At 43.3% G+C, this 27,752-nt stretch overlaps 4 protein-coding genes across 5 annotated transcripts; 1 reads left to right on the top strand and 3 right to left on the bottom strand.

Moving 5' to 3' along the window:
- Positions 1-674: 674 nt before the first annotated feature.
- LOC120040237 (branched-chain-amino-acid aminotransferase, cytosolic-like) lies at positions 675-9,862 on the top strand. Of its 2 annotated transcripts, none has more exons than XM_038985462.1 (11): positions 675-719; positions 3,722-3,793; positions 4,111-4,480; positions 4,725-4,835; positions 4,946-5,065; positions 5,440-5,603; positions 6,118-6,260; positions 7,986-8,071; positions 8,251-8,391; positions 8,490-8,564; positions 8,731-9,862. In XM_038985462.1, exons 3-11 carry the CDS (start codon positions 4,370-4,372, stop codon positions 8,770-8,772), a joined length of 993 nt encoding a protein of 330 aa, XP_038841390.1. In that variant the 5' UTR covers positions 675-719; positions 3,722-3,793; positions 4,111-4,369; the 3' UTR covers positions 8,773-9,862. The 2 variants fall into 2 exon arrangements, with proteins under 2 accessions (XP_038841390.1, XP_038841387.1); XM_038985459.1 differs by having other exon boundaries at positions 680-719; positions 4,280-4,480.
- An 882-nt stretch (positions 9,863-10,744) lies between these two features.
- On the bottom strand, positions 10,745-16,900 carry LOC120040221 (interferon-induced 35 kDa protein homolog). Its single transcript, XM_038985456.1, has 10 exons — positions 16,803-16,900; positions 16,388-16,424; positions 16,229-16,306; positions 13,318-13,476; positions 13,021-13,137; positions 12,758-12,905; positions 12,575-12,684; positions 12,167-12,353; positions 11,887-11,996; positions 10,745-11,502 (listed from the first exon to the last, which is right to left on the bottom strand). The coding sequence occupies exons 2-10, from the start codon at positions 16,397-16,399 to the stop codon at positions 11,293-11,295; spliced, it is 1,131 nt and encodes a 376-aa protein (XP_038841384.1). The 5' UTR covers positions 16,400-16,424; positions 16,803-16,900; the 3' UTR covers positions 10,745-11,292.
- A 1,825-nt stretch (positions 16,901-18,725) lies between these two features.
- On the bottom strand, positions 18,726-20,861 carry LOC120040207 (60S ribosomal protein L27). The gene is made up of 5 exons (XM_038985453.1): positions 20,771-20,861; positions 19,960-20,042; positions 19,644-19,813; positions 18,974-19,084; positions 18,726-18,815 (listed from the first exon to the last, which is right to left on the bottom strand). The coding sequence occupies exons 2-5, from the start codon at positions 20,038-20,040 to the stop codon at positions 18,767-18,769; spliced, it is 411 nt and encodes a 136-aa protein (XP_038841381.1). The 5' UTR covers positions 20,041-20,042; positions 20,771-20,861; the 3' UTR covers positions 18,726-18,766.
- A 530-nt stretch (positions 20,862-21,391) lies between these two features.
- LOC120040196 (RUN domain-containing protein 1-like) lies at positions 21,392-26,518 on the bottom strand. Its single transcript, XM_038985444.1, has 5 exons — positions 25,992-26,518; positions 24,779-24,937; positions 24,463-24,661; positions 24,234-24,329; positions 21,392-24,145 (listed from the first exon to the last, which is right to left on the bottom strand). The coding sequence occupies exons 1-5, from the start codon at positions 26,382-26,384 to the stop codon at positions 23,283-23,285; spliced, it is 1,710 nt and encodes a 569-aa protein (XP_038841372.1). The 5' UTR covers positions 26,385-26,518; the 3' UTR covers positions 21,392-23,282.
- Between the last annotated feature and the right edge of the window lie 1,234 nt (positions 26,519-27,752).

Raw genomic sequence — 27,752 nt, 5'->3', positions numbered from 1 at the left:
AATGCTGATGGACAACATTGGCATGTAAAGAAAACGACAGGGTTCAACATATTATTATTACAAAGATTTAGACAATATTACAGGAGAAATTATGCATTATATAACAAATACACATCCAAACGATGGTTACGTTGTAGTATTTAAATGCCAATCCCACCGAAAGCACGACGTCCAGTCAAATAACAAGATTGCTACAACTCCCCGTTCGTAGACCAATCGTGGCCATCTCCACTCTTGGTCGTTTGAATTTGATTAACCTCGTTTATTCGAACCCATCTAACCCTGTCTGTTTTGTCCAACCAGATGGCAGAGATTCGTCACGCATATGTCATCTTCAACAACACACTGCTGTGCTGACTATTATCATCTTCCATTATAATTTGCTGTATATTTTATTAACAATGAATTCAGTATTCATACCAGCATGTCTTCAGATGACGTCTTTATTATTTCGTGTAAAGGTAAAATAGCCTACTTGAAATTCAATGGAATTTGCAAACCTATTCTTGCACAATTTACAAATGAAATATATAAGAAATATATATCACATACGAATTTGGACATGGTTGGTATTTTATTATTTTAATCTCAAGAACATTGTTGTCATTATGCCAAGGTTCAATACGGAACACAAATGACCACTGCTTATAGTATTCGGTCCCACACGGACACATTTACCATTCATTAGCTACGTAGCGGCGATGGCAGCTCTGAGGACGGTGAGTCCAAAGATCACTCTCTTATATCGCTATTGTCTCTTTATCTCGATCGTCTCTGTAAATAGTTAACAATGCGGGGCTAATGTGTTGAACAAGTAAGAGTTAATGGACCTCCACTATTTACTTGTTTAACTGATGTGCTACTAGTCCCGCGCTGCTTTACCTTCAGTCTATCAGCTACACAGGCGCAGCTAATGCTTTTGGTGACGTTATTCATGTTGGCAGTGTCGACATAAAGCGTGCAGTCACAGATTAATAGGCCTAGGGGTGTCTTTGCGCTAGTATTCGGAGCAGGGTTGATAAATAAATATGTGTTGTAAAAATACGATCCTTAACAGATTTTAATTGTTATGCAAAATAACAATGCAGTAATGAATATTTAGGGTGGATTACATTATTCCGAATCTTTAGCCAGTCAGAAACTACAGATGTAAGCTTTAAAATGTGAAGGGTGTTTTTTACGATAAAAGCGAAATCTCAATGCATGGAAATACAGTGTCAAATTACGTTTCATTGTAAAGAGGTGGTTTTCCCAAGAAATGGCATGGCATGCCTGCTATGAGGTGTTGGCTATGTCTCCAACACACACACGCTCTCTCCGCATACCTTCATCAGACAGGCCAAAACATACAGTACCAGTCAAAAGTTTAGACACCTACTCATTCAAAGGTTTTAATTTATTTTTACTATTGTAGATTTTCTACACTGTAGATTAATAGTGAAGACATTGACTATGAAATAACACACATTATGGAATCATGTAGTAACCTAAAAAGTGTTAAATAAATCAAAATATATTTGAGATTCTTCAAAGTAGCCTCCCCTTTGTGCAAAGCTGTCATCATGGCATTCTTGGCATTCTATCAACCAGCTTCATGAGGTAGTCACCTGGAATGCATTTCAATTAACAGGTGTGCCTTGTTAAAAGTGAATTTGTGGAATTTCTTTCCTTCTTAATGTGTTTGAGCCAATCAGTTGTTGTGACAAGGTAGGGGTGGTATACAGAAGATTGCCCTATTTGGTAAAAGACCAAGTCCATATTATGACAAGAACAGCTCAAATAAGCAAAGAGAAACAACAGTCCATCATTACTTTAGGACATGAAGGTCAGTCAATCAGGAAAATTTCAAGATCTTTGAAAGTTTCTTCAAGTGCAGTCGCAAAAACCATCAAGCGCTATGATGAAACTGGTTCTCATGAGGACCACCACAGGAAAGGAAGACCCAGCGTTACCTCTGCTGCAGAGGATAAGTTCATTAGAGTTAACTGCACCTCCGATTGCAACCTAAATAAATGCTTCACAGAGTTCAAGAAACAGACACATCTCAACATCAACTGTTCAGAGGAGACTGCGTGAATCGGGCCTTCATGGTGGAATTGCTGCAATGAACCAACTACTAAAGGACATCAATAATAAGAAGAGACTTGATGAGACCAAATTTGAGATTTTTGGTTCCAACCGCCGTGTCTTTGTGAGACGCAGAGTAGGTGAACGGATGATCTCTGCATGCGTGGTTCCCACCGTGAAGCATGTAGGAGATGTGATGGTGTGGGGTGCTTTGCTGGTGACACTGTCGGCGATTTATTTAGAATTTAAGGCATACTTAACCAGCATGGCTACCACAGCATTATGCTGGGATACGCCATCCCATCTGGTTTGGGCTTAGTCCCACTATCCTTTGTTTTTCAACAGGACAATAACCCAAAACAAACCTCCAGGTTGTGTAAGGGCTTCCAATTCATCCCAAAGTTGTTCAATGGGGTTGAGGTCAGGGCTCTGTGCAGGCCGGTCAAGTTCTTCCACACCGATCTCAACAAACCAGTTCTGTATGGACCACACTTTGTCATGCTGAAACAGGAAAGGGCCTTCCCCAAACTGTTGCCACAAAGTTGGAAGCACATAATCGTCTACAATGTCATTGTAGGCTGTAGCATTAAGATGTCCCTTCACTGGAACTAAGGGGCCTAGCCCGAACCATGAAAAACAGCCCCAGACCATTATTCCTCCTCCGCCGAACTTTACAGTTGGCACTATGCATTGGGGCAGGTAGCGTTCTCCTGGCATTGGCCAAACACAGATTTGTCCGTCGGACTGCCAGATGGTGTAGCGTGATTCATCACACCAGAGAACGCGTTTCCACTGCTCCAGAGTCCAATGGCGGCAAGCTTTACACCACTCCAGGCGACGCTTGGCATTGCGCATGGTGATTTTAAGCTTGTGTGCGGCTGCTCGGCCATGGAAACCCATTTCATGAAGCTCCCGACGAACAGTTCTGTGCTGTCGTTGCTTCCAGTGGCAGGTTGGAACTCGGTAGTGAGTTTTGCAACCGAGGACAGACAATTTTTACGTGCTTCAGCACTCGGCGGTCCCGTTCTGTGAGCTTGTGTGGTCTACCACTTCGCGGCTGAGCCGTTGTTGCTCCTAGACGTTTCTACTTCACAATAAGAGCACTTACAGTTGACCGGGGAAGCTCTAGCAGGGCAGGAATTTGAAGAACTGACTTGTTGGAAAGGGTGCATCCTATGACGGAGCCACGTTGAAAGTCACTGAGCCCTTCCGTAAGGCCATTCTACTACCAATGTTTGTCTATGGAGATTGCATGGCTGTGTGCTCGATTTTTATACACGTGTCAGCAACGGGTGTGGCTGAAATAGCCAAATCCACTAGTTTTGAAGGGGTGTCCACATACCTTTTTTTGTGTGTGTGTATATATATTATTAGTGTATTTACAGCCTACTGCTTTGCTCCAGCTGTGCAGGTACTGAACAGAATATATATATATATAACGTCACGCCAGACACGTGTGGTGCTTTACTGGTTTACATCTATCTAGAAGAGGGGCAACATTGTCACCTTGGTTGAGAAGGCAAGTTTCCAATGTGGGAGTAGATTGTATTACAAGGCTCTTAGTAGGTTATTTGTCATAATGTGAGTTCTGGTAGCCTATATTCTTTTAACTTTACCGGGATTATTAAATGTAATGTTTTCTCTTGTTTATTAGGCACTTCATGGACGGTTCATTCAAGCCATCCCCTACTCTTTGGGGTCGTTGCGGTTTGCCAGCTCATTCAAGGTAATATATAAAGGAGAAGTAATGACCAGACACCTGAGACAGTTTCCTGAGTCATTGTATTACTCTCTATTGTCTGAGTCATCACAACCCCCAACACAGGAGGGTTTTAGGAGCTTGGCATGACTCTAAGGCACGGCTGTTTATTAACTGAGGCCGGCTGAAGCTTGTCTACAGGCAGAAGTGTCATTTGGCACCAGTTCAGTAGCCTACCAGTCAGCCCGGGGGTCTTTTGATCAAACTTTTTCTTAGTCCACCACGTGACTCTGTACCCTTTCTTCTCTTCTCTCACTTCCTTGTGCTTTGATTATTTAATTCAGTTTAATTGAAGTGCTTAATTGGCTCCCAAGACCACCATTAATTTCCGCTCCAAGCATGCCCTTTCATTACAATAAATAAAATCATTGTGTTCGGCCCTCGCTCTGTTCCTTTCCCCTCCTCGTCTGTCTGTCCGTCTGTCTCTTCTGCTCCGCCCGCTTCCTCTCTCAGGCCGCAGACCTCACTATCGAGCGCAACACTGCAGGGAAGCCCAAGCCAGACCCCGCCTCCCTGGTGTTTGGCAAGCAGTTTTCAGACCACATGCTGACCATCTATTGGTCAGAGAAAGAGGGCTGGAAGGTTCCCCAGATCAAGCCCTTTCAGAACCTGTCGCTGCACCCTGCCACCTCTGCCCTGCACTACTCCATAGAGGTGAGAGAAGGAGCCATAGTGCAGACATAGGAGACATTTGGCTATGTTAGCCTCGTAAAACAAGACAGACGTCGCAATAGTTCACATTCTGTTTCATAAAGGAAATGTGAGCGCAGCGGTCAATTTTCCTGACGAGGCTAGCACTGTCTTACTAAGACGTCGGTCCTTGATACAAGTCACCTAGCTTATTCTTTCAGAGATGGTTCATTCTGCCAGATGTATGAACAGTGTGTGTGTCTCTCAGCTGTTTGAGGGCATGAAGGCGTTCAGAGGGGTGGACAACCACATCCGTCTGTTCAGACCCAACCTGAACATGGAGAGGATGCACCGCACTGCAGACCGCAGCTGTCTCCCTGTGAGTCTCTCAGACCTGGTCCTGAAGAACCCCATGTAAGCGCTGGTTTTCCACTCAACTGAACTGAGCCAAGTAGTTACAGGTCCTCTGTCCCTCCCGTGTCTGTGTAGTTGTTTGATAAGGTGGAGCTGTTGGAGTGCATCAGGAAGCTGGTGGAGGTGGACAAGGAGTGGGTCCCCTACTCCCTAGACGCCAGCCTCTACATCAGACCCACCTTCATTGGGATTGAGGTGAGCACTGCTCCCCCTCTCACAGACACAGGAGACAGTCTCCATGGTTTCACATTTCACATTTGAGGGGGGGGTAGCCTAGTGGTTAGAGCGTTGGGCCAGTAACTGAAAGGTTGCTAGATCGTATCCCTGAGCTGACAAGGTAAAAATCTATCGTTCTGCCCCTGAGCAAGGCAGTTAACCCACTGTTCGTAGGCCATCATTGTAAATAAGAACTGGTTCTTAACTGACTTGCCTAGTTAAATAAAAAAAATTAAATGATCATATCTATTTTTTAACCATCTACACTTAGCCCTAGCTAGTGACATAGCGCTGTCACTGTTTCCTCCAGTAACACCCCTCTCCTTCCTCCCCTCTCTCCCTCCTGGCCTTAGCCTTCCCTGGGTGTGTCGAGGGCCAGCCAAGCCCTAATATTTTGCATCGTGGGTCCTGTAGGGCCCTACTTTACCACAGGGGCCTTCAGCCCAGTCTCTTTGCTGGCAGACCCAAGCTATGTCAGGGCCTGGAGAGGGGGGGTCGGAGCCTACAAGATGGGGGGGTGAGTATCACACTAACACACACACTTCCAAGTAGAAGTGACTCAACAATTTGCGAAAGCAACAATGGGTTGCTTTGTTGCGTTGGAATTTCCGAAAAACGAGACAGTGGTTTCTTAATAGCTTATTAGCTATATAACAACTTTTGTATAACGTCATGGAATTATGAAGATATGGTTTGACACTGGGGCCCCAAGTTTACTTCTGAATAGAGAAAGCTTGAGGCTTATAATGTAATTGTTTAGCTATTTTAACCATGCACATTCCTCTAGATTACAACATGTTGGCTGCGTGTTAGCTGAACATGAACTTAATGTCCTGTCTGTCCTCTGGTAGCCATGTTGCTTTGACCTCTCTCACAAGGTCAGCCCCTCCAGCAGGAGGAGCTGTTTATGAGGGTTGTGTGTTTCCAAGGGAGCTGCCTGCTGAAATGAAATATTCCACCACCCCTCCTCTCTCCCATGTCTATTCCGCCCTTTCACTCTCATACTTTCCGTCTCTCTCCCTCTCTGTCAGTAACTATGGGCCTACTATAGCAGTGCAGAATGAGGCTATAAAGCAGGGCTGTCAGCAGGTCCTGTGGCTGTATGGAGAGCAGGAGGAGATCACAGAGGTCGGCACTATGAACCTCTTCATCTACTGGACGAATGAGGGAGGAGGTCTGTTTCACTGTCTATAGTCTGTACAGCGCCTTCAGAAAGTATTCACAACCCTTGACTTTTTCCAAATGTTGTTACAACCTGAATTTAAAATGGATTAAATTGAGATTTTATCACTGGCCTACACACAATAGGCCAGTGATAATGTCAAATTAAAATCCGAAATGTCTTGAGTCTAAGTATTCAATCCCTGGCAAGCCTAGATAAGTTCAAGTCACATAAGTTGCATGGACTCACTGTGTGCAATAATAGTAATCAACATGATTTATTAATGATTACCTCATCTCTGTACACCACACATACAATTATCTGTAAGGTCCTTCAGTTGAGCAGTGAATTTCAAACACAGATTCAACCACAAAGACCAGGGAGGTTGTCCAATGCCTCGCAAAGAAGGGCACCTATTGGTAGATGTGTAAAATAAAAAAATAAAAAGCAGACACTGATTATCCCTTTGCGCATGGTAAAGTTAGTAATTACACTTTGGATGGTATATCAATACACCCAGTCAAACAAAGATGCAGGTGTCCCTCCTAACTCAGTTGCCGGAGAGGAAGGAAACCGCTCCGGGATTTCAACACGAGGCCAATGGTGACTTTAAAACAGTTACAGAGTTTAATGACTGTAATTAGGAGACCACTGAGGATGAATCGACAACTATGTAGTTACTCCACAATACTAACCTAAATGACAGAGTGGGAAAAAAGGAAGCCTGTACGAATAAAAATATTCTAAAACATTCATCCTGTTTGCAACAAGGCACTTAAGTAATAAGGCAAAATATGTGGCAAAGCAATTAACTTTTTGTCCTGAATACAAAGTGTTGTGTTTAGGGCAAATCCAATACAACACATTACTGAGTACCACTCCATATTTTAAAGCATAGTGATGGCTGCATCATGTTATGGGTATGCTTGTAATTGTTAAGGACTGGGGAGGTTTTCAGGATAAAAAATAAATGGAGCTAAGCACAGGTAAAATCCTAGAGGACAACCTAGTTGTCTGCTTTCCACCAGACACTGGGAGATGAATTCACCTTTCAGCGGGACAATAACCTACAACACAAGGCCAACTCTACCTCAAAATAAGACTGTCAATGTTTCTGAGTGGCCGAGTTACAGTTTTGACTTACATCTACTTGAAAGTCTATGGCAGGACCTGAAAGTGGTTGTCTAGCAATGATCAATAACCAATTTGACAGAGCTTGAAGAATTTTGAAAAGAATAATGGGCAAATGTTGCACAATTCAGGTGGGGAAAGGTCATAGAGACTGACCCAGAAAGACTCATTCACAGCTGTAATAACTGGCAAAGGTGCTTCAACAAAGTATTGACTCGGGTATGTACACGTAAATGAGATTTCTGTATTTCATTTTCAATAAATTAGCAAAAATGTGGTTTTCACTTTGTAATTGTGGGGTATTGTGTGTAGATTGAGAGATTTTTCAAATATTTTTGAATTCAGGCTGTAACACACAAAAATGCAGACTAGGTCAAGGGGTATGAATACTTTCTGAAGGTACCGTATGTCTGTTTGACTGTCTCTAGTCTGTATGTTTGTGATTGTTTGCTTAGTGTCTGCCTGGACTGTCAAAATAGGCTGTGTCAGTGCTTCCCCCTGTTGGTTGTTAATGTTTCTGTTCAACTTGAAATGGTGAATTCTGTTCAACTCCAAACAATGGTGTACAGCTTATGTATGTGAGTAAGAGTACCTGTTTGTATGCAGAGAGAGAGTTGCTGACTCCTCCTCTGGATGGCATCATTCTCCCAGGAGTCACCAGACAGTCTCTGCTAGACCTGGCCAGAGAATGGGTAAGTAGGGGAGGAAGAGGAGGTTATAATGGGAAAAGATAGAAGTCATTTGAGAACGGATAGAGAGGATTTAAGACCAGTGTAATCCTTTGACGTAGAAGAAAGAAGATGGTTAGCAGAATTATTTTATTGGAATTATAGTGATGCACAGTCATACGGACTTGTTTTGTTTCCTTCAGGGAGAGTTCAAAGTGACAGAGCGCACCATGGGCATGAAGGAGCTGCTCGGTGCTCTGGACTCAGGCAAGATTACGGAGGTGTTTGGTGCCGGGACGGCCTGTGTCGTCTGTCCCGTCGGCAGCCTGCTCTACAAAGGGAAGGTAACCACAAGTCTTGGTGTATTTACATTTTTCTGAAACCCTTTTGTTTTGCCCTCAAACAAAATGCTCCAGATTATGTTCTCTCTCCCCTCCCTCAGACCTACCAAATTCCTACAATGCAGAATGGTCCAGACCTGGCCAAGCGATTCCACAAAGAGCTGACAGACATGCAGGTAAGCAGGTCTGCCCTAATGCTTGTTTTGACCCTTAAAACAGAGTACTTCCCTCTGATATTAATTTGAGCTAAATCAATTTTGTCTGCTCTAAGCAACAAAATAAAGATGATGCTCTTTTTTTTGTTTCCACTCTTCACTTCTCCTGGCGCCATCCACTCCTCAGTATGGCCGGAAACAGAGTGAATGGGCACCACTGGTCGTTTAATTGGCAGCTTGCACATGCCAATCATATCGCGACCAGTCCCCCACTCCATCTTCAAGACCAGCAGCTTCAGCACAACCCATAATGCACTCCTTCTGATAGGCTGGCTGACCGGCAGAGATGAACAGGTCACGTCTGTTACTCTTGGTGTTCCTGCGGGGACTTGTAAAGGGATAGGGTTAGTCTGTCATTCAAATGTTGCAACTTGCATGGAATACCGACAGTTACACAATACTGTATAAGTAATGCTGTGAAACGGCCGCAGCTTCGGTTCAACCAACCTAGTCTGTATTTCTGTATTAGGAACAAAGTCAGTCTTTTTCCTATGCAGTCCTTTATCATACTGTAGCACAGGTTACAGAAGAAATCGTCCTCCAAGCTTTTTAATAAACACTACATGAGATGGTCTATAGGGTTGTCCATGCTATTAGACACAAACTGATGTATTGTTGTAATAGTTTAAATATGCAATACGCACAACTATTGTAGGTGATTACTGGTATGTTATATTGGTCATTTGCAATATGGGAATAACTTTTTACAGGTACTTAATAGGAACAATTGAGTCTGTTAGACATTTTCACTGGCTGACATCAGGAATGTGTTGACTGTACTGTTATTGTTAAGTGACTGTAGGAACAGATCAGATCAAAACCACGTCACAGGATTTGTTACTTTCTAAATGTCACTATATAACCTGAGGAAGTACAATATGATTTAAAATACTTTTTGTTGCTGTAGAACCCATGTATATCAGGCCAGGAATACAAATGGTTATACATACCATGCTTTTCAACAATCTCCTAGAAATGAGTTTACACTGACCTTAGTTTGATATAAGTCTGTGACTGAGCAGAAGAAAGTCAGTCAAGTGATCGGTGTGTCTTTCTGGATTGGAAAGGTGCCACTAAGAAAGTGATGTTGAAAAGATTGAGATTAAAATGGAGAGGTCAAAGTGAACTCAAGCATGCACAAAGAGGTTAGCTATAGCTACATGATATACTTAAGCAATAAGGCCCGAGTGGGCGAGGTATATGGCCAATATACCATGACTAGGGGCTGTTCATATGCGGAGTGCCTGGATTCAGCCCTTCGTCGTGATATATTGGCCATATACCATAAACCCCCGTGGTGTCTTATTAAGCAATAAGGCACGAGGGAGTGTGGTATATGGCCAATATACCACAGCTAAGGGCTGTTCTTAGGCACAACCCTAAGCCATGGTATATGGGCCATATACCACAAACCCGAGGTGCCGTATTATTTTAAACTGGTTACCAACTTAATTAGAGCAGTAAAAATACATGTTTTGTCATACCCGTGGTATACGGTCTGATATACCACGACTGTCAGCCAATCAGCATTCAGGGCTCAAACCACCCAGTTTATAATTGCTATTATAAACTGGTTACCAACGTAATTACAGCAGTAAAAATAGTCATACCCGTCTGTTACCATAGCTGTCAGCCAACTAGTTTATAATGTAGCCTTCAGAGTACGAGAGAGACCGTAATCATCATGTAAACTTAAGGTAACAATGAGTAGTTATTTGTCTGTGGGTTTTTCTTGTCAATTGGAACAACCGTCTTCCCAATTATTAACTGCATATCCAGGTTTATGTCCTCACCCTGCTGCTTTCCTTTCTATTAATGTATTTGACTCTTTCATATCGCTTGGTTTTCTCCATTCCTCCCTAAGTGCCTGACCGGGTGTGTGGACTGTCGTTGTCCTGTGGATCTAACTTGTTTTTAGTAGTTGCACTAGGCTATCGTGCTGGATCTTTGTGTTTTTGTTGTGGGACAGTTACTAGATTTTTACAATAAACTCCATCTGTGTTCCATTGTCTGACTGGGTGTGGTTTTGCTAAACTATTTGTACTGCTTTGATGCTCATGCACTTTACTCGATTAACTTAAATCTCACATTGTCAGTGTAGTCCCTTCTCAGTAATAATGAACAAACCACACACACCATCGTAATGTCTGACTTGGTCCATTGGACAGACTTTATTACAGTCACTGATTCTACCGTACAGGATTGCTCATTCAATACTAAGAATGACAGAAAACAATAGAACACCACAATTATAGAACACTAAATAGTGACACCTTTAGAGAGCTGTAGAATACACATTCCTTCTAAATGTTAACTTAAAGATATCTAAATTAGTCTTGTCAAGCATAAGTTACATTTCTTTGGCAACTTTTGTTCTGAATATTTTTTCCTTCACTAAAAACATTTCACCCAAAATGATCTGCATACATAATCAGAAATTCTATATAAATAGATGGTTCTACCAAATTCTGTTTTGAAACAGGAAAAGACAATCTCAGACAAAAGTTTTGGCACAGCGCCAACCCCTAAGATTAGCATTTGGTTGAAAGATTGAACATGCTGATAGCAGGCCAGGATTAGATCCCCAGGCTGGATTTAACTGATCCTGTACTGAGATGGGATAGATGAGCGGCAATAGAAAGGTGTCTGTTGAGCTCACTAGGGGGAGTGCTATCAGTGCCTGGCCCTCTCACTGGCTCTGGTCTTCAGTGGGACAGTCCTCCTCGAACAGGGCCAGGGTGTGCTGCCCCAGGGGGTTGTAGAGGAAGGCGTCCACCTCTCCCCCACCGTTACTAGTCTTCTGGAAGTGGATCTCCAGCAGGTCCTGCAGGTTCTCCTGCTCCATGACGGCAGGGATGCCAGTCAACAGCACAGTACGCCCACACGCTGACAGCCGTGTCTGGTAGAGGGGCAAGAGGGGTCAGATTGGAGGATATTGCCTTACTGCAGACAGCTTCTAGACACTAATGGTTGGACTAGCTTGTCTGTAAGTTCCAAACAATGAGTTGAGCACCTATTATCTGGTGTATAGGGCCTTGAGTTTCCTAATTGTATAACAATCCCATTGTAGTTGTAACTTGTAACCAAACTTGAATGGGCGCACAACCACAGACTGATACTGTGTACGGTTTATAACATTACTCTCCGAATTGATGATTTCACTAGGCATAAAGGTATTTCTGCTGATAGTGTAGTTGGCCTATGATAAATTGCTTTTTTTATAGTCTGGTTATCATGGAGTTAAAGGGATAAACTCACAGCCATGAACATGAAATCTGCTTACCTGGAAACTTGTGATCTCTCCGTTCAGAAATGGAGTCACCTTCACACTGTGCTTCCTCCCTTTCTCAAACTCCACATCGTGGTACTGCTTGTCAGTCAGGCCTTTGGCAACTGTGGTAAACAATGCATAGTATGCTCAGTTAGTCAAAAGTTGTACATTTCTCATTATATAAAGTCAGAAAGAATGGACAGAAATAACAGTATGATGAAAATTCATTAGTCTGAGCTTTTTCCCTTTATGAAGAAAACTACATTTTCTGACAGGAACTTGACTTGCGTACTATTGTTTTCTATAAAAGTGATGACCACGTTGCCAGAATCATGCAGCATGTCAGACTCTTCCACCTCTCCCCCTCCATTCTTGCTCTTGGCAAAGTGGATCTCCAGTTTGTCAAGTAAGCGGTCCTCCCCGGCCTTCTTGGGCAGGTTGGAAACCAGGATACGGCGGGAACATACCTCGGTGTCCATCTGAGGAGAGTGACAGGTGCCACACAGACACTGGTTCACACAAAGGAATGCAATGACATACATACAAATTAAATAAACTAACTGGATGTAATCCAAGTTATTCTGCACATGACGCTGTTCATAACAGAGCCACAGTTGTTCAGGCCCTTGTATTGCACTCATTACATCATCTTCCTGACACCTAAACACTAGTGAATGGAGATGGGTCTCTGTGGTTGTACCTCTACTTGACAGGGCATCAGCAGCCGTACGAGTTTGGCCTCCAGAGTGATGGCACAATCCCCGCCCAGATCCACCTTATGCTCCCTCAGGCTCAGGATCTTCTGGGCCACTGTGGAGGAGAGGCGGTATAATAACCACCTAAATAAAATAGGTGCTAGACAGAGTGAAGGTTTCGGTCTTACCTTCCTCATCTTCAAAAGTGATCAGTGCAGTGCCCTCCTCCATTGGATACACTATATGTGGCTTCACATCAAAATTGAGTGTGTTTGCACCATCACCCGTTTCTCCAGTGAACACAACCTTCTTTTCAGGCACTGCAGCAGTAGACACCTAAAACCAAGAGAGACAATCTTCAATAGTCAACTAAATCTCAACACACCTACTACAGTACACAGCCACACCAAGAATAATAATACAGCTCCTTAGTTTTGGGGTTTGGCCCTACATCAGTCTGCTGCTTGAGGTGGTGGGTGCTCTCCTCCTCAAGCTGCAGTTCTTCCTCTGCTCTCTGGATCTCCCTCTTCAGTCTGCTCTCCTCATCATGCAGGGCAGCTATCTTCTTCTGCAGAGAAACATTACTCCTATCAGTCATTCAGGCAGAATCCAAAACCTCGATCAAGACCTCTCTCAACCCCGCAAAAAGCCACTAAGTATAGGAAAAGCGAAATATAGCAATATCCTAAGACAAATGTTAATTCTAGTGTTGATCTTCGGTTTAGTGGTTTGCGAGAGGTTGTCATACCCTTTCAGAGTCTACATCTCTGGCTTGGTTTTTGTCATCCTCTTCCAGAGATATCCTCAGTTTGACTACGCGCTGTCTGAACTGTTTAGCAAGGTCCTCCTGGTCATCCCTGGCTCTGGACAGGTACTGCTGCTCCTTCAGCAACTGATTGTGTTGAACCTGAGAACACAGATTCTATGAGGCCCTTGAGCCATAGGCTACACTCACAAACCAAGGAGATTAAATATGCATTAATTATTATACAGTAGACAAAGCCTCTCTTTCTCTAACTCTCTCTATATATCTATATATACACACACACAGTGGCTTGCGAAAGTATTCACCCCCTTGGCATTTTTCCTATTTTGTTGCCTTACAACCTGGAATTAAAATAGATTTTTTGGGGGGTTTGTATAATTTGATTTACACAACATGCCTACCACTTTGAAAGCAAACATGAAATAAGACAAAAAAAATAGAAAATTTGAGCGTGGATAACTATTCACCCCCCCAACGTCAATACTTTGTAGAGCCACCTTTTGCAGCAATTAAAGCTGCAAGTCTCTTGGGGTATGTCTCTATAAGCTTGGCACATTTAGCCACTGGGATTTTTGCAAAACTGCTCCAGCTCCAGCAAAACTGCTCCTAGTTGGATGGGTTCCGCTGGTGTTCAGCAATCTTTAAGTCATACCACAGATTCTCAGTTGGATTAAGGTCTGGGCTTTGACTAGGCCATTCCAAGACATTTAAATGTTTCCCCTTAAACCACTCAAGTGTTGCTTTAGCAGTATGCTTAGGGTCATTGTCCTGCTGGAAGGTGAACCTCCATCTCGGTCTCAAATCTCTGGAAGACTGAAACAGGTTTCCCTCAAGAATATCCCTGTATTTAGCGCCATCCATCATTCCTTCAATTCTGACCAGTTTCCCAGCCCCTGCCGATGAAAAACATCCCCACAGCATGATGCTGCCACCACCATGCTTCACTGTGGGGGTAGTGTACTCAGGGTGATGAGAGGTGTTGGGTTTGCGCCAGACATAGCGTTTTCCTTGATGGCCAAAAAGCTCAATTTTAGTCTCATCTGACCAGAGTACCTTCTTTCATATTTTTGGGGAGTCTCCCACATGCCGTTCGGCAAACACCAAACGTGTTAGCTTATTTTTTTATTTAAGCAATGGCTTTTTTCTTGCTACTCTTCCGTAAAGCCCAGCTCTGTTGAGTGTATGGCTTAAAGTCGTCCTATGGACAGATACTCCACTCTCCGCTGTGTAGCTTTGCAGCTCCTTCAGGGTTATCTTTGGTCTCTTTGTTGCCTCTGATTAATGCCCTCCTTGCCAGGTCTGTGAGTTTTGGTGGGCAGCCCTCTCTTGGCAGGTTTGTTGTGGTGCCATATTCTTTACATTTTTTAATAATGGATTTAATGGTGCTCCGTGGGATGTTCAAAATGTCTGATATTTTTTTATAACCCAACCCTGATCTGTGCTTCTCCACAACTTTGTCCCTGAACTGTTTGGAGAGCTCCTTGGTCTTCATGGTGCCACTTGCTTGGTGGTACCACTTGCTTAGCAGTGTTGCAGACTCTGGGGCCTTTCAGAACAGTTGTATATATATATATATATATATATACACTTAGATCGTTCACAGGTGGACTTTATTTAACTAATTATGTGACTTCTGGAGGTAATTGGTTACACCAGATCTTATTTAGGGGCTTCTTAGCAAAGGGGGTGAATACATATGCACGCACCACCTTTCCGTTTGTATTTTTGTTTTAAACAAGTTATTTTTTTCATTTCACTTCACCAATTTGGACTATTTTGTGTAGGTCCAGTACATGAAATCCAAATAAAAAAACATTTAAATTACAGGTTGTATTGCAACAAAATAGGAAAAATGCCAAGGGGGATGAATACTTTTGCAAGGCACTGTATATATATATATTTTTTTTTTATTCTGCAATTCAAATCAAACTTTGTCACATGCACCGAATACAACAGATGTAGGTAGACCTTACCGTGAAATGCTTATTTAACCAACAATGAGAAAGATTTAAGAAAATATTTACCAATTATAAAAAGTAACAATAAAATAACAATATGGAGGCATTATACAGGGGGTACCGGGTCAATGTGCAGAAGCACAGGTTAGTCGAGGAAATGTGTACATGTAGGTAGGGGTAAAGTGACTATGCATAGATAAACAGCGAGTAGTGTAAGGAATTGTATTAGATATTGGTAACTTGTTTTAACAACTTCTCAACATTAGCTATGGTTGACACAATATACACACTCCCTTTTATATTGGACATATGCTGGACTCATTGGACACATGCACGACACCCACAACTCCCCTCCCCCATGACAATCACTCAGACACACACAACTCAGGGTTGGAGCTCCAGACAAAGAACTACCTCAGGAACCAATGGAACGTGGACACCAGGCCTGTACAGGACTACCCAAGACCCAGATCGACCAATCGGAAGGCCAGACTCGCAGATCAACCTACTTTGCTTGTTGTCTATATATAAAACTGTACTACTGTGGAAACTCTCTCTTTTCCTGACGACCCCATACGGATCAGATAGAAAGAGCCGTGCTGCACGCTTTGCATAATATTTTTACACTTGAATAAACCTGCCTTATTATAAAATTATCCACCTCGTCCTATGTCTCCACTTGGTCTCCTGTCTCAAGTAAAACGAATTATCAACAGTAGCAGCAGTGTAAAAACAAATGTAAATAGTCCTGGTGGCCATTTCATTGTCTTATGGCTTTTCGGTAGAAGCAGTTAAGGAGCCTTTTGGTCCTAGACTTGGCGCTCGGGCACCGCTTGCCATGCGGTAGCAGAAAGAACAGTCTATGACTTGGGTGACTGGAGTCAGATAATTTTTGGGGCTTTCCCAATCAATATCCTTTCTTTGGTCAAATATACCTTGCATTTGCTGATAGCACGTAGGATTCCATCCAAGGTGTTTTGTGATCCCTGGGTGTCTGTCATTAAGGAGAAATCCTGAAAAACAATTCCATTCCATTAGGTCAGCCGCCTGTTTATAAAAATGATAGGACTCACTGAAGATGGGGTCCCCCTTACCTCATCACACATGACTGTCGGAGAAATTGACGCTAATCTGTAAAGAGTATAAAATGTCGTGGAAAATGTGTTTATAATGAAAAAGAGCTGTGATAGATCAAAAGATCAATTAGTGAAAAAAATATCAGATTTGAGCTGGCTGTCTAAACGGAGCCAACGTCTCCACTGACTGGTGTAGGCTATATTTAAAAAATTATAAGTAGTTTGAAACGATCTAGTAAAAAGCTTTCGGTATTCATATAGGCTACACATTCCTTTTTGAGTCAGCCCAACTATCAACGCGTCCAAGTACCATTGACCGTTCATTTTAAATCTTTAATAAAAAAAGTATGACTCTTAACACATATCCAATCTATTTTAAATTAAAATTAGTTTAAAATAATTTAGTTAAGACAAAGCTGAGTAAACCACTTACCTTAGTTAGCTGTTGTGTAATGGTACGTCTTTTTCTTTCAGTTTCAGTTTCTTCAATCCGACACGGCAGATTTCGACAAGAGGTAGGCGCTTGGGTAGCCCTGACGCGCACTCATTAAATCCTTGATTCTGCTCCAGCACAGCACTCAATACACCAGCTTTTACTGAATATATATATATATATAAACTCAGCAAAAAAAGAAACGTCCTCTCACTGTCAACTGCATTTATTTTCAGCAAACCTAACATGTAAATATGTGTATGAATATAACAAGATTCAACAACTGAGACATAAACTGAACAAGTTCCACACATGTGACTAACAGAAATGGAATAATGTGTCCCTGAACAAGGGGGGTCAAATCAAAAGTAACAGTCAGTAGCTGGTGTGGCCACCAGCTGCATTAAGTACTGCAGTGCATCTCCTCCTCATGGACTGCACCAGATTTGCCAGTTCTTGCTGTGAGATGTTACCTCACTCTTCCACCAAGGCACCAAGTTCCAGGACATTTCTGGGGGGAATGGCCCTAGCCCTCCGATCCAACAGGTCCCAGACGTGCTCAATAGGATTGAGATCTGGGCTCTTCACTGGCCATGGCAGAACATTGACATTCCTGTCTTGCAGGAAATCACTCACAGAACGAGCAGTATGGCTGGTGGCATTGTCATGCTGGAGGGTCATGTCAGAATGAGCCTGCAGGAAGGGTACCACATGAGGGAGGAGGATGTCTTCCCTGTAACGCAGTGTTGAGATTGCCTGCAATGACAAACTCAGTCCGATGATGCTGTGACACACCGCCCCAGACCATGACGGACTCTCCACCTCCAAATCGATCCAACTCCAGAGTACAGGCCTCGGTGTAATGCTCATTCCTTCGACGATAAACGCGAATCCGACCATCACACAAAACCGTGACTCGTCAGTGTAGAGCACGTTTTGCCAGTCCTGTCTGGTCCAGCGACGGTGGGTTTGCGCCCATAGGCGACGTTGTTGCCGGTGATGTCTGGTGAGGACCTGCCTTACATCAGGCCTACAAGCCCTCAGTCCAGCCTCTCTCAGCCTATTGCGGACAGTCTGAGCACTGATGGAGAGATTGTGCGTTCCTGGTGTAACTCGGGCAGTTGTTGGCATCCTGTACCTGTCCCGCAGGTGTGCTGTTCAGATGTACCGAGCCTGTGCAGGTGTTACGCGGTCTGTCACTGCGAGGACGATCAGCTGTCCGTCCTGTCTCCCTGTAGCGCTGTTTTAGGCATCTCACAATGTATTGCCCTGGCCACATCTCCTTGCAGCATGACTAAGGCACATTCACACAGATGAGCAGGGACCCTGGGCATCTTTCTGTTTTTTAGTCAGTAGAAAGGCCTCTTTTAGTGTCCCAAGTTTTCATAACTGTGACCATAGTATCCTAACGACCGTTCCACAGGTGCATGTTTATGGTTCATTGAACAAGCATGGGAAAGTGTTTAAACCCTTTACAATGATCTGTAAAGTTATTTGGATTTTTACAAATTAACTTTGAAAGACCGGGTCCTGAAAAAAAGTGACTTTATTATTTTTTTGCTGAGTGTTACCTTGAATAGATTTCTCAGGTGTGCTAGTGGCTGGAAAACATGCATTCAGTAGCTTGGTGACCACAGTGCCATACTGATACCATTAGACCAATATGATAGTGTGGAAATGGATATGAGCAAAATGTTAAAGAACAAGCTTGAACTTTACTGCGTCTCCAACAAATTTCCACTTATGTTTTTACTTGTCAATGCCATGTTCACACAAGTCTGGTTGGGCCAATAAGTTAATTCATGACATTATCATTAACAAGCAGCTTTTGTAAACACCTTTCTATGAGGCAATAATCAGCTGTATTGCTTAATATCCAACACATCTTACACTTGTCAATAAAACCACAAATGAAAACACCAGTCAACATTTTTTATACATTTATTAGTGAAACCAATTAACGCCTAGAATCTAAGCTTCTGGAAGAACCATTTGTTCTTGCCTGTCTTGTACCTGTGGATAGAAAAAAAAACATTTTAGAAAAGGTTTACAATGGAGCTATTTTATTATCCTATAGTAGTTAAGCTACTTGTATCATGTGTCAGATATTATCAGGACAAAGAACCTGTGCATTTCTCAAGTCCTGGTTCCTGGTATGGGAAAAGACTCACCTCTCCTCAAACTTAATCTTGGCCTCCCGTCTGGCTTTGCGTTTCAGCGCAGGGTCTCTGAAGACATCCTTGTTGACGACGGTTTTGTCCAGAGGAATGTCCACGGAGTATCTGAGCACAGGGAAAAACACAGCAAGAGGCTTAGTAAGACACCTATGTCAAATTCCTATAAAGGACACAAACACAAGTGGATAAAACTTCTCCATCAACTACTCTGAACATTCCAAGAATCAAGAATGAAAATCAAACCAAGCCATCTATCAAGTTTACTAATACACGCAGAGTTAAAATGTGTTGAGAAGCCAGACTTCACTAGCGTGCTGACCCAAACTGTACTTTGTTGGCTCAGATTGCTCTTTCCAGCACAGCTACTGCAACTATGGTGGATATGGATACATAACCAGGCCAGCTCACTACAACATGGCTTAGGAGTGTGAAAGGGTAGTTCACCACATCCAACAGAATAGGGTCCACTCTGTACACCATCTATACATTTCTTGACATTGCATCCTACTTAATAGATCCCTGTCAGTTTGGCCACTGCTAGAATACCATAAAAATGTAGACATGTTGCATGGATGCAATACTGCTAGTCACCTACAGTTTAGTCTCACATGTCAGCAGGTAGCCACCTAAATAACCATTACTCCCATGTCCACCTGGCACTGACCTGGTGGGCATGAGGTGATTGTAGTTGTACACCTTCACGAAGGCCTTGATCTTGGACCTCTTGGCAACCTTCTTCTTGCCCATGGTTGTGGTCACTTTGCGGGGGTAGCGGTCAATACCCGAGACCAGTGCGTGGCTATAAGGGCGGTCTGAGGTGCCATCGTCAATGTTCTGTAGGAAGATAATCAATATATAGTTAGCTCTTCAGTTACCAGTGTTTATGGAGCACATTGCAAGAGGATTATCCAAGCAAACAGTAACTAATCAAACTGGGAGTGAAATATGCATATTTAGCAATAACTCAGGATCAAACTTACCTTGACTATAACAGCTTTACGACCAGCGTAGCGCCCAGCAAGGACCATCACCACCTTCCCAGGTTTCATGAACTTGCCCATCTCTGGGTGACAAGTGAGTTACAAAAGAAAAGCATTATTACTAAGACAAGACGCCATGGAATGGTCAATATTCACTGTTTCTAGATATCAGTAGTATCTTTGTTATCTACGGAATACCGGTATGCTATTAGCTAAACTAGCTACGTCAGCTTGGACGTCAGATGACCAACGACTGAACGCGATTGCAGGAGCAACAACGACGTAAATTAGCGAAGTCATGCAACGAAAAACAGTATTTTATGAAAAGTTAAATTACATGTCTTAACCAACGTTCTTTTGCTGTTTTTCAGCCTTGAGTAAATTTTGACTCGTTCTATTGTACATCCCAGCTAGACAGCCATCACTGTTAATTTACCTAGCTAGCTTATTAACGTTACCATTCAGGTGAGATGTTGTATACATTCATGCAATTACATTTAAATAGGCAACCGAACGCCATTAACCGAGCACATTGTGGTTATCCGATTATATAAATGACATAACCGAAGTGGTTGGTTTTGAATCGACATGAACCTCATCAAGCCAGCTGCCATGTTGAAACGCTAGCTATATGGATAGCGGACACTATATAAAAGTACACCTTTTTCCAATTTAAATGTCAAATTAAGGGAAATTATCCCCAAACCCGGATCTTAAACGTATACTTTAGGGTAAAAAACAATTAAGAAGTATGTAAACGTCAGGATTTATCAAGATGGTTGAAGATTATTGTGTTGAGAAAATCACTCACTGGTGCTATTCTGTGGCCACCGCTAGCAGGAAAGGAAGTTGAGAAGATTTTCGTGACCTTTCACATCAAATCAACGATGCGTCATTTCCGCTGAACGGAACACCTCTATGCTCAGAACTGGCATTGGAACAGTTCTTTATTTTGGAACATCATTTTTTATTTATTTAAGGCAAGTCATTTAAGGACAAATTCTTATTTACAATGACGGCCTATCCTAACCTGGACGACCCTAGGCCGATTGTGGGACTCCCAATCACAGCCGGTTGTGATATAGCCCAGGATCGAACCAGGGTCTGCAGTGATGCTTCTAGCACTGAGATGCAGTGCCTTAAACCGCTGCGCCACTCAGGAGACATTTATGTCAAGCTTATAAAAGGGAACCTAGTCAGCCCTATATTGAGTTTCTCTGTGACATGTGGCAATCAAGGTGTCCTATTCAGTTGTTGGCACAGTTGCCAGTGTTCTCTGATGCTGCTATGCAAAGTGAAGGCCTGAAACTTGACTAAAGACAAAAGTGGCAGGCATCATTATTACCCCTGTATTTTATATGACTTATTAATGTGCATTGACAACAAGTGTGTTGAAAGCAATGAATGGATACAAATTGTGCATGGGCTGAAATAGGATTTTGAAATAGTTTATTTTCTCACATTCATCGTTATTGAACAACAACAATAAACAGCTGTATAACTTTTTCTCAATCTGACCAGTAGGGTATGCACAAAAAAACAAAAACAAATCAGAGACAGTAACTAAGTCTCATTTTTCATACAGAAATGTACATTCCTTAGTAGTAGTATTGTGATGTGTGCGTGTCTATGTTTGTGTTAACAGTAGTTTTGACATGAGCACAGTGCATTTTAAAAGTGAAAGTAACAATGCAGGCTAAATGAAGGGGGTATTGATATTCACATTAACACCTCAGAAGTATGCAAACCAAAGTATCCCTTTCGATGTAGGACAACCTGTCCTCCCATACACTACATGGAGATGCACACCAGTAAAGCACAGACCAGATCCAAGCATAGTCTGGTAGTGGTCCGGCTGAGGCATTTGCAATTTACTATACAACAAAATAGAAATAGATCTCAATACAATACCATAGACCATAAGAGAATAGAACAGAAAGTCTGGGAGTAGCACTTAACCAGTAACAAAGTAGGTTATACCTTAATATGAGGAGGGTTGGAAAAACCATACCAGGGATGATAACAGTTTTCACTCATGTGGAAATGAACAGTATCTATGGTTTGTACATTCAGCTTTTCAGGATACACCCCATGTGATTCACATGTAATAGGAAGATTTCACTTCAAGTGGTTTTCATTCACCATTCAAAAAACGAATAGAAACAGATTAAACGATCACATCCCACAACCATCTTAAATATTGGACGATTAAATATATAATTACATATAAGCTAAATAGTTAAATCATAAATGTTAGTATTATTATTTTTGAATCACTTCCATTTGGACCAGTAAAGAAGCAGCAGTTAACAGGATCTCTACGTTATCCACCTTCTTTAAAACACGTTAGGCAGGTTCTGCTTATTTCTCAACAGAGAGACACTACATGCTGCATGAGTGATCATTTTGATTTTCAGAACACTTGTGACATCTTTAGAATTTTGACCTCTCTTGTACATTCATTGGTGAGAGCATACACTGTTGCCATGTTCATTTGACCTGAGTGCATTGAATAGTGCGCGTCTTCTGTGAACACAACAGGGGAGCTTTGAGTAACCACAGACAGAGAGCAATGCTCAGTGAATGTGAACTGTAGTAACCCATATTATTCTCTTCCGTAGAGAACACAAAATATACAGTTTAGTGACAGTGCAGGATACTGGTCTGTTTTTGCCCATACTACAGAGTATGGGGAGGGAATGACTATACATTTGGTCACATTGATGAACACGCATTCTATAGGTAATCATTATACAGTAGTGAATTACTGTAAAAGGCCAACCTCACGATATTATCTGCATAGGTCTGAGCTACTGTATCTCATCTCCATAGGGACAAGTCAAACAACATCACATAAAGGAAGTGTTTCCTAAGGGGAGGCAACAAGCTCCATATAATGCAATGTAACAAGTAATTAAGATCTTGATATGCTCCCTTTGAGTGGTTATGGGGGGGCATTGATAAATTAAATGTTAGTTACAGATTTGCTATATAAAAATCAGATTTGCTATATAATGCATCTCAACATTGCACACTTGATTTTTGTTGAACAGCTTTGCACGGAATTCATGCCATGTTTTTAGACAGGATGCTAACAAAAATGTTTTGACCCAATGACCCAAGATACATTTAAAGTAAAACGGATAAAGCAACATTAGCACAAATCTTTTATGCCAATTCTAATTTCAGCACTTGAGGGAGACCCAAACCATGCCTTCCGGTCCTCAAAGGCCAGTTGATTGTATTATTTTTTACCCTTAAATCAGGCCTGGTATCCATGTGAGCTGAAAGCATGGTTTTAGGTGTCTCTCGACAGTCCCTTCTCAGAAGGCATCCTTGATGTTCTTGAGCTGCCTCACAGCCAGGTCCACCGGCAGGTTAAACTTGAGGTGGCTGATACGTCCCAGGATGCGCAGGGCTCCCTCGAAGCCTGTCTGGGCTATGTAGCTCCAGTGCTGGTAGTGCGGGTGCACCAAGGCCCCTGACTTGCACAGCAGGTTAAGCCATGACACTAGCCTCTGCTCGTTCAGAGCCATGCATACCAGAGCCTTGAACTCTGAGTCTGCTCCTCGCTTGTAGCGATCATGCTCCAGCAACACTGAGTGAATAGCCCAGAGCAGAGACTGCTTGGGTGTGACAGTGACCGGATTGCCCACAACAGGTAGGCTGAAGGACTGCGAGAGTTGGCGGGCTGGCGACTCCACGAAAGCCTTGCCATTTTTGGAGTGGTAGTACTTGACAAAGAGCTCCCAGGGGTGGATGGTTGTTGGGCCAGGTCTGTAGGGCAGCAGGCAGGAGATGGGGGCCAGCACCAGACTCATGCCCTGGGAGGGGGAGTAGAGACCGTGGGCTAGCAGGTCTCTCAGAGCCATGGCCAGCTCCTTCCTCACTGAGGCAGTGAGCTCATCACGGGACCCCAGGGTCAAGCTGCTGTTGTAGCTGACCACGTGATCTACTGAGGGCTGTCTGCACGAGGCCTGCACTCGAACCCGGTCTACAGCCCCCTCCAGACGCTGCAGCAGAGGGCCGTAGTCCTGGCCCCCTTCCCCCTGCGACCACATGCTCTGGGGAACGTGGCCAGCAGCACAGCCAAACTGGCTCACTGCAAAGATCTGCAGCACAGCCAGGGCCCGCTGGATCAGCTGCAAGCCTGTCTGCCTCATCTTCTGGGCCTGCTCTGGGTCCACTATGAGCAGGAGAAGATAATCGTTAGAACAGATGTATTGTGAGTGATGTTGTAGAGCCTATGATAATAATGCTGGGTGATAACTGACTTTTCTTCCTCCCTCCAGGGGCTCTGGTGTTGGGCCCTGCTGTCCTCGGTTGCTGGCTGGGTTTACCATCAGACAGAAGAGGGTTCCCTACCTCATCTGTTGGGTAAAGGGAAAATACAGTAGTAAGTCAGAATATTGGTGGAATATTTCAGTAACAAAGTGTGTATTAGTGAGCTTCCAAGACACCTAACCACAGCCAACATGGCATCCTAGGCCCACTGCCACCTACCCTGGATGAAGTTGATGAACATCTCTAGGTCCCTGATCTGGGTCTTGAGCTGGTCCACCAGCTGCTCCTTGACCCTGGCTGGGTTGACTATTTGAGCGATGGCAGCGTCCACTCTCTGTCTTAGCTCCTCAGGCGTCAGGTTCCCTATGTCCTCATTGAAGTTCACATCCAGCTTCTTGATCAACTCGTCAATGATTACCTGGCAGTGGAAGAGTGGAACCGTCATGAGTATTACCAGGACATTACACATGGGGAGGAAACAACATTGTATCGAATAGACTATTAGGAGACTTCTGGTACATGAACGGAGCCCTACCTTTTGTCTCTCCATGACCACAGACTGGGGCAGGGAGTCGTAGCTGCCCTCCTGGTAGGCATAGCGCTCCAGGTCATCCAACTGGGTCTTCAGCTGGACGATGAGCTCCTTCTGCTTCTCCCTCTGGACCTCCAGACACTCCCTCTTCTCCCTCTCACTCTGTGTGGAGAAGAGAGAACACAGAATACACTGTCAGTGGAGGACTGGGGTGTACAAAGAGGACAGGGAGTGATGGGGAGGGTCTATACACAGCCCTTATTCATCATGCATGTTTACTAAAGACAGACAGACGAAACAGATGCTGGAGAGGAACAGAGAGCTGTAGCCATACTCACCAGGTCCTCCTACAAGTAAAGCATGTAGACACAGAGGAAATCAGAAAAAGAAAACCTTTAATCAAAGACAGTATTACATAAGCAGGCATTATCTCGAAGGTAAATGGAGAGCTGCAGGGAGTAAACAATGGGGTTTGGTTTAGTTGTGCATACAGAAGCTATTATTACAGAGATAATGATCTTCTGGAAGATGTTAACTGAGCCTGTGAGTCACTTATTCTGTTGATGAGATACCACCCTTTTCTATCTTCCTCTGGAGATAACATATCTCAGGGAACAGAACAGAGAGCACAGCCTTGGTGTTTCGATGCAAACCAAAGCCTTAATCAAAAGCCAGGTAGCCGCAGGATAATTTCATTTCCTGTGAGATGTTTGACAAGACGGTGGCTGCTACTGCCTGTGTGTGTGTGTGTGTGTGTGTGTGTGTGTGTGTGTGTGTGTGTGTGTGTGTGTGTGTGTGTGTGTGTGTGTACATGTTTCTGAGTGTTGCATCCCAGGGTGTGTCTGAGTCTATATGTGTCCAGTGGTCATCCTCACAGCTGTCCTACTGACACTGAATGATGACCAGCCTACGTAAGGGTAGCAACTAATGTGACCACCACAATCACCCCCATCCCATCACCAGGTATTACTGGTGGAACACTGTACTGACATTGGTGTAGGCCTAAATTGGTGTCTGTCTGTGGTCTGTTTTGTGGGGGACTAACATAACCTATTTTTCTACACGTAATGGATAGCTTATAGCTTGCATAATCACACAACCTCAAGCAATTGAGTGTTTGTGTTGACATAATTTTTCCACTTACTGAAGAGGAACCATTGTTTACATTCTTAGATCTACCAAGTCTGACCAGCCGTGGGCTAGATGGACTACTTACCGCGTTTTCAAGCTGTTGAGTATCCTGTGGCCTGCATCCCACAACGTGAGGACAGCCTTTGAAGGCAAACTCCTCGAGTTCTACCAGCATCCTCTCCTTCTCATCAGTCGGAGCGTGAACTATCTGCTTCAAGCGGAACTGCACTTGTGCAAAATGAGATGTCAACGCGAGGAGCGAGGAATTCAGCAGGCCCCGTTCGTCCTCCAGTTTCCTCAATCTTGCGGTCATCTCCGTCTCACCAGACACAGCTGAGCCTTTCCTCCTCGGCTCGACCGCGTTTCCCTTCCCGCTCTCATCCTCCGGACTGGCTACAGCGCCGACGGGCGCCCATCGCTTGCCAGCCCCAGCAACGGCAGCTTCGCTGTCCGAGGTTGACAGTTCCTCTGTCGACATGTTTGAAAGGTAATAAAGACAATGTTGTCCTCCGATGTTATTGTCAACTGGAAACGACGCTTTGTTTTATCGTTTATGTACACCGTTGTAGAAATTAAAAGAATTACCACCGATGAAGCAGGTGCATCGCCATCTTGAAAGATTCATAAATCAAAGGGAGAGGCGGGCTTCCAGACGTCATAAACAGTGCCACGTCATCGTAAAAGCACTGATCTGGTGTGCATATGAACTGCCTGCAAGAAACAGCAATATGCCATTTTAAACCTATCCGTAGCATAACTTCCAGTGGGGCACAATGACGAGAATAGTAGGAGTACGGTTTGTTGGTGTTTAATCCGGTGGTTGAGCAGAGTACCAATCTTGAAGAAACCATTTGAGTTATTCAAACTGGTGGAGAGAGTACTGGGTAAAGTGAAGGTTGTGAGGATCACGAGAGGCGGGCTTGTTTTGATTCTGCGGATCAGAAGGAACGTGCCTTAATCGATTTTCTAAGTTGCTAGCCCATCCCATACTGTATTTATTTATTTATCTTGCTCCTTTGCACCCCAGTATCTCTACTTGCACATTCATCTACTGCACATCAATCACTCCAGTGTTTAATTTGTATATTGTAATTACTTCGCCACCATGGCCTATTTATTGCCTTACTTCCCTTATTTTACCTCAATTGCACACACTGTATGTAGACTTTTTCTACTGCATTATTGACTGTATGTTTGTTTATTCCATGTGTAACTCTGTGTTGTTGTATGTGTCGAACTGCTTTGCTTTATTCTTGGCCAGGTCGCAGTTGTAAATGAGAACTTGTTTTCAACTAGCCTACCTGGTTAAATAAAGGTGAAATAAAATAAACAAGTTTAAAGTGTCGTGTGTGTCTTCGGAACAGGGCAACTCTCAAGGGGGTTATATCAGGCCGTCGCAGGCGTCTCGTGGGAAGTTGATTTTGAAGAGATTAAAAATATTCCTGGAGTAATTGAAGCACGTTGGATGAATCATGTGATGAATGGTGAAAAAATGAAGTCTATTTGTTCTTTTGTTTTTTTGATGTGGAGTCTCCCTACTCAAGTGCAGTTAGGGTATATTTACTACAAAGTCAGATCATTTATACCAAGACCAATGCAGTGTGATCATTGTGAAGCTCTTGGTCATGTAGCACGTGTTTGCAGAAGGGAGAAGCCGAGATGTCCAAGTGGAAGGGACCATATGTTTATAAAAGTGATGAATATGTGACATATTGCAATTGCGGTGGGAACAATGAAGCCACGTCGTCCAAATGCCCCACAAGGGTGAAAGAGAATGAGGTGGCTTAGTCAGGGTTGCACAGAGTATTTCATATGCAGCAGCTATGAAAAGGTTTGAATGGTGCTC

Source organism: Salvelinus namaycush, chromosome 3 (assembly GCF_016432855.1).
Source record: "Salvelinus namaycush isolate Seneca chromosome 3, SaNama_1.0, whole genome shotgun sequence".
NCBI lineage: Eukaryota > Metazoa > Chordata > Actinopteri > Salmoniformes > Salmonidae > Salvelinus > Salvelinus namaycush.
The sequence above is the reverse complement of the archived record's forward strand: the minus strand, read 5'-3'. Positions and strand labels throughout refer to the sequence as shown.

Excerpts from the sequence above, each read along its gene's own strand:
- LOC120040221 (XM_038985456.1), bottom strand. Across the intron at positions 13,477-16,228 it reads GTGCTATCAGCAAATGCAAG|GTTCAACACAATCAGTTGCT; the intron begins GTATATTTGACC and ends CTGTGTTCTCAG. Across the intron at positions 13,138-13,317 it reads GAGATGTAGACTCTGAAAGG|AAGAAGATAGCTGCCCTGCA; the intron begins GTATGACAACCT and ends GTTTCTCTGCAG.
- LOC120040207 (XM_038985453.1), bottom strand. The coding sequence starts at position 20,040 with ATGGGCAAGTTCATGAAACCTGGGAAGGTGGTGATGGTCCTTGCTGGG. Across the intron at positions 19,085-19,643 it reads AATCACCTCATGCCCACCAG|ATACTCCGTGGACATTCCTC; the intron begins GTCAGTGCCAGG and ends CCCTGTGCTCAG. Across the intron at positions 18,816-18,973 it reads AAGATTAAGTTTGAGGAGAG|GTACAAGACAGGCAAGAACA; the intron begins GTGAGTCTTTTC and ends TTCTATCCACAG.
- LOC120040237 (XM_038985459.1), top strand. Across the intron at positions 4,836-4,945 it reads CAGACCGCAGCTGTCTCCCT|TTGTTTGATAAGGTGGAGCT; the intron begins GTGAGTCTCTCA and ends GTGTCTGTGTAG. Across the intron at positions 8,392-8,489 it reads GCCTGCTCTACAAAGGGAAG|ACCTACCAAATTCCTACAAT; the intron begins GTAACCACAAGT and ends CCCCTCCCTCAG.
- LOC120040196 (XM_038985444.1), bottom strand. The coding sequence starts at position 26,384 with ATGTCGACAGAGGAACTGTCAACCTCGGACAGCGAAGCTGCCGTTGCT. Across the intron at positions 24,938-25,991 it reads CTCAACAGCTTGAAAACGCG|AGTGAGAGGGAGAAGAGGGA; the intron begins GTAAGTAGTCCA and ends TTCTCCACACAG. Across the intron at positions 24,662-24,778 it reads TGGTCATGGAGAGACAAAAG|GTAATCATTGACGAGTTGAT; the intron begins GTAGGGCTCCGT and ends TTCCACTGCCAG.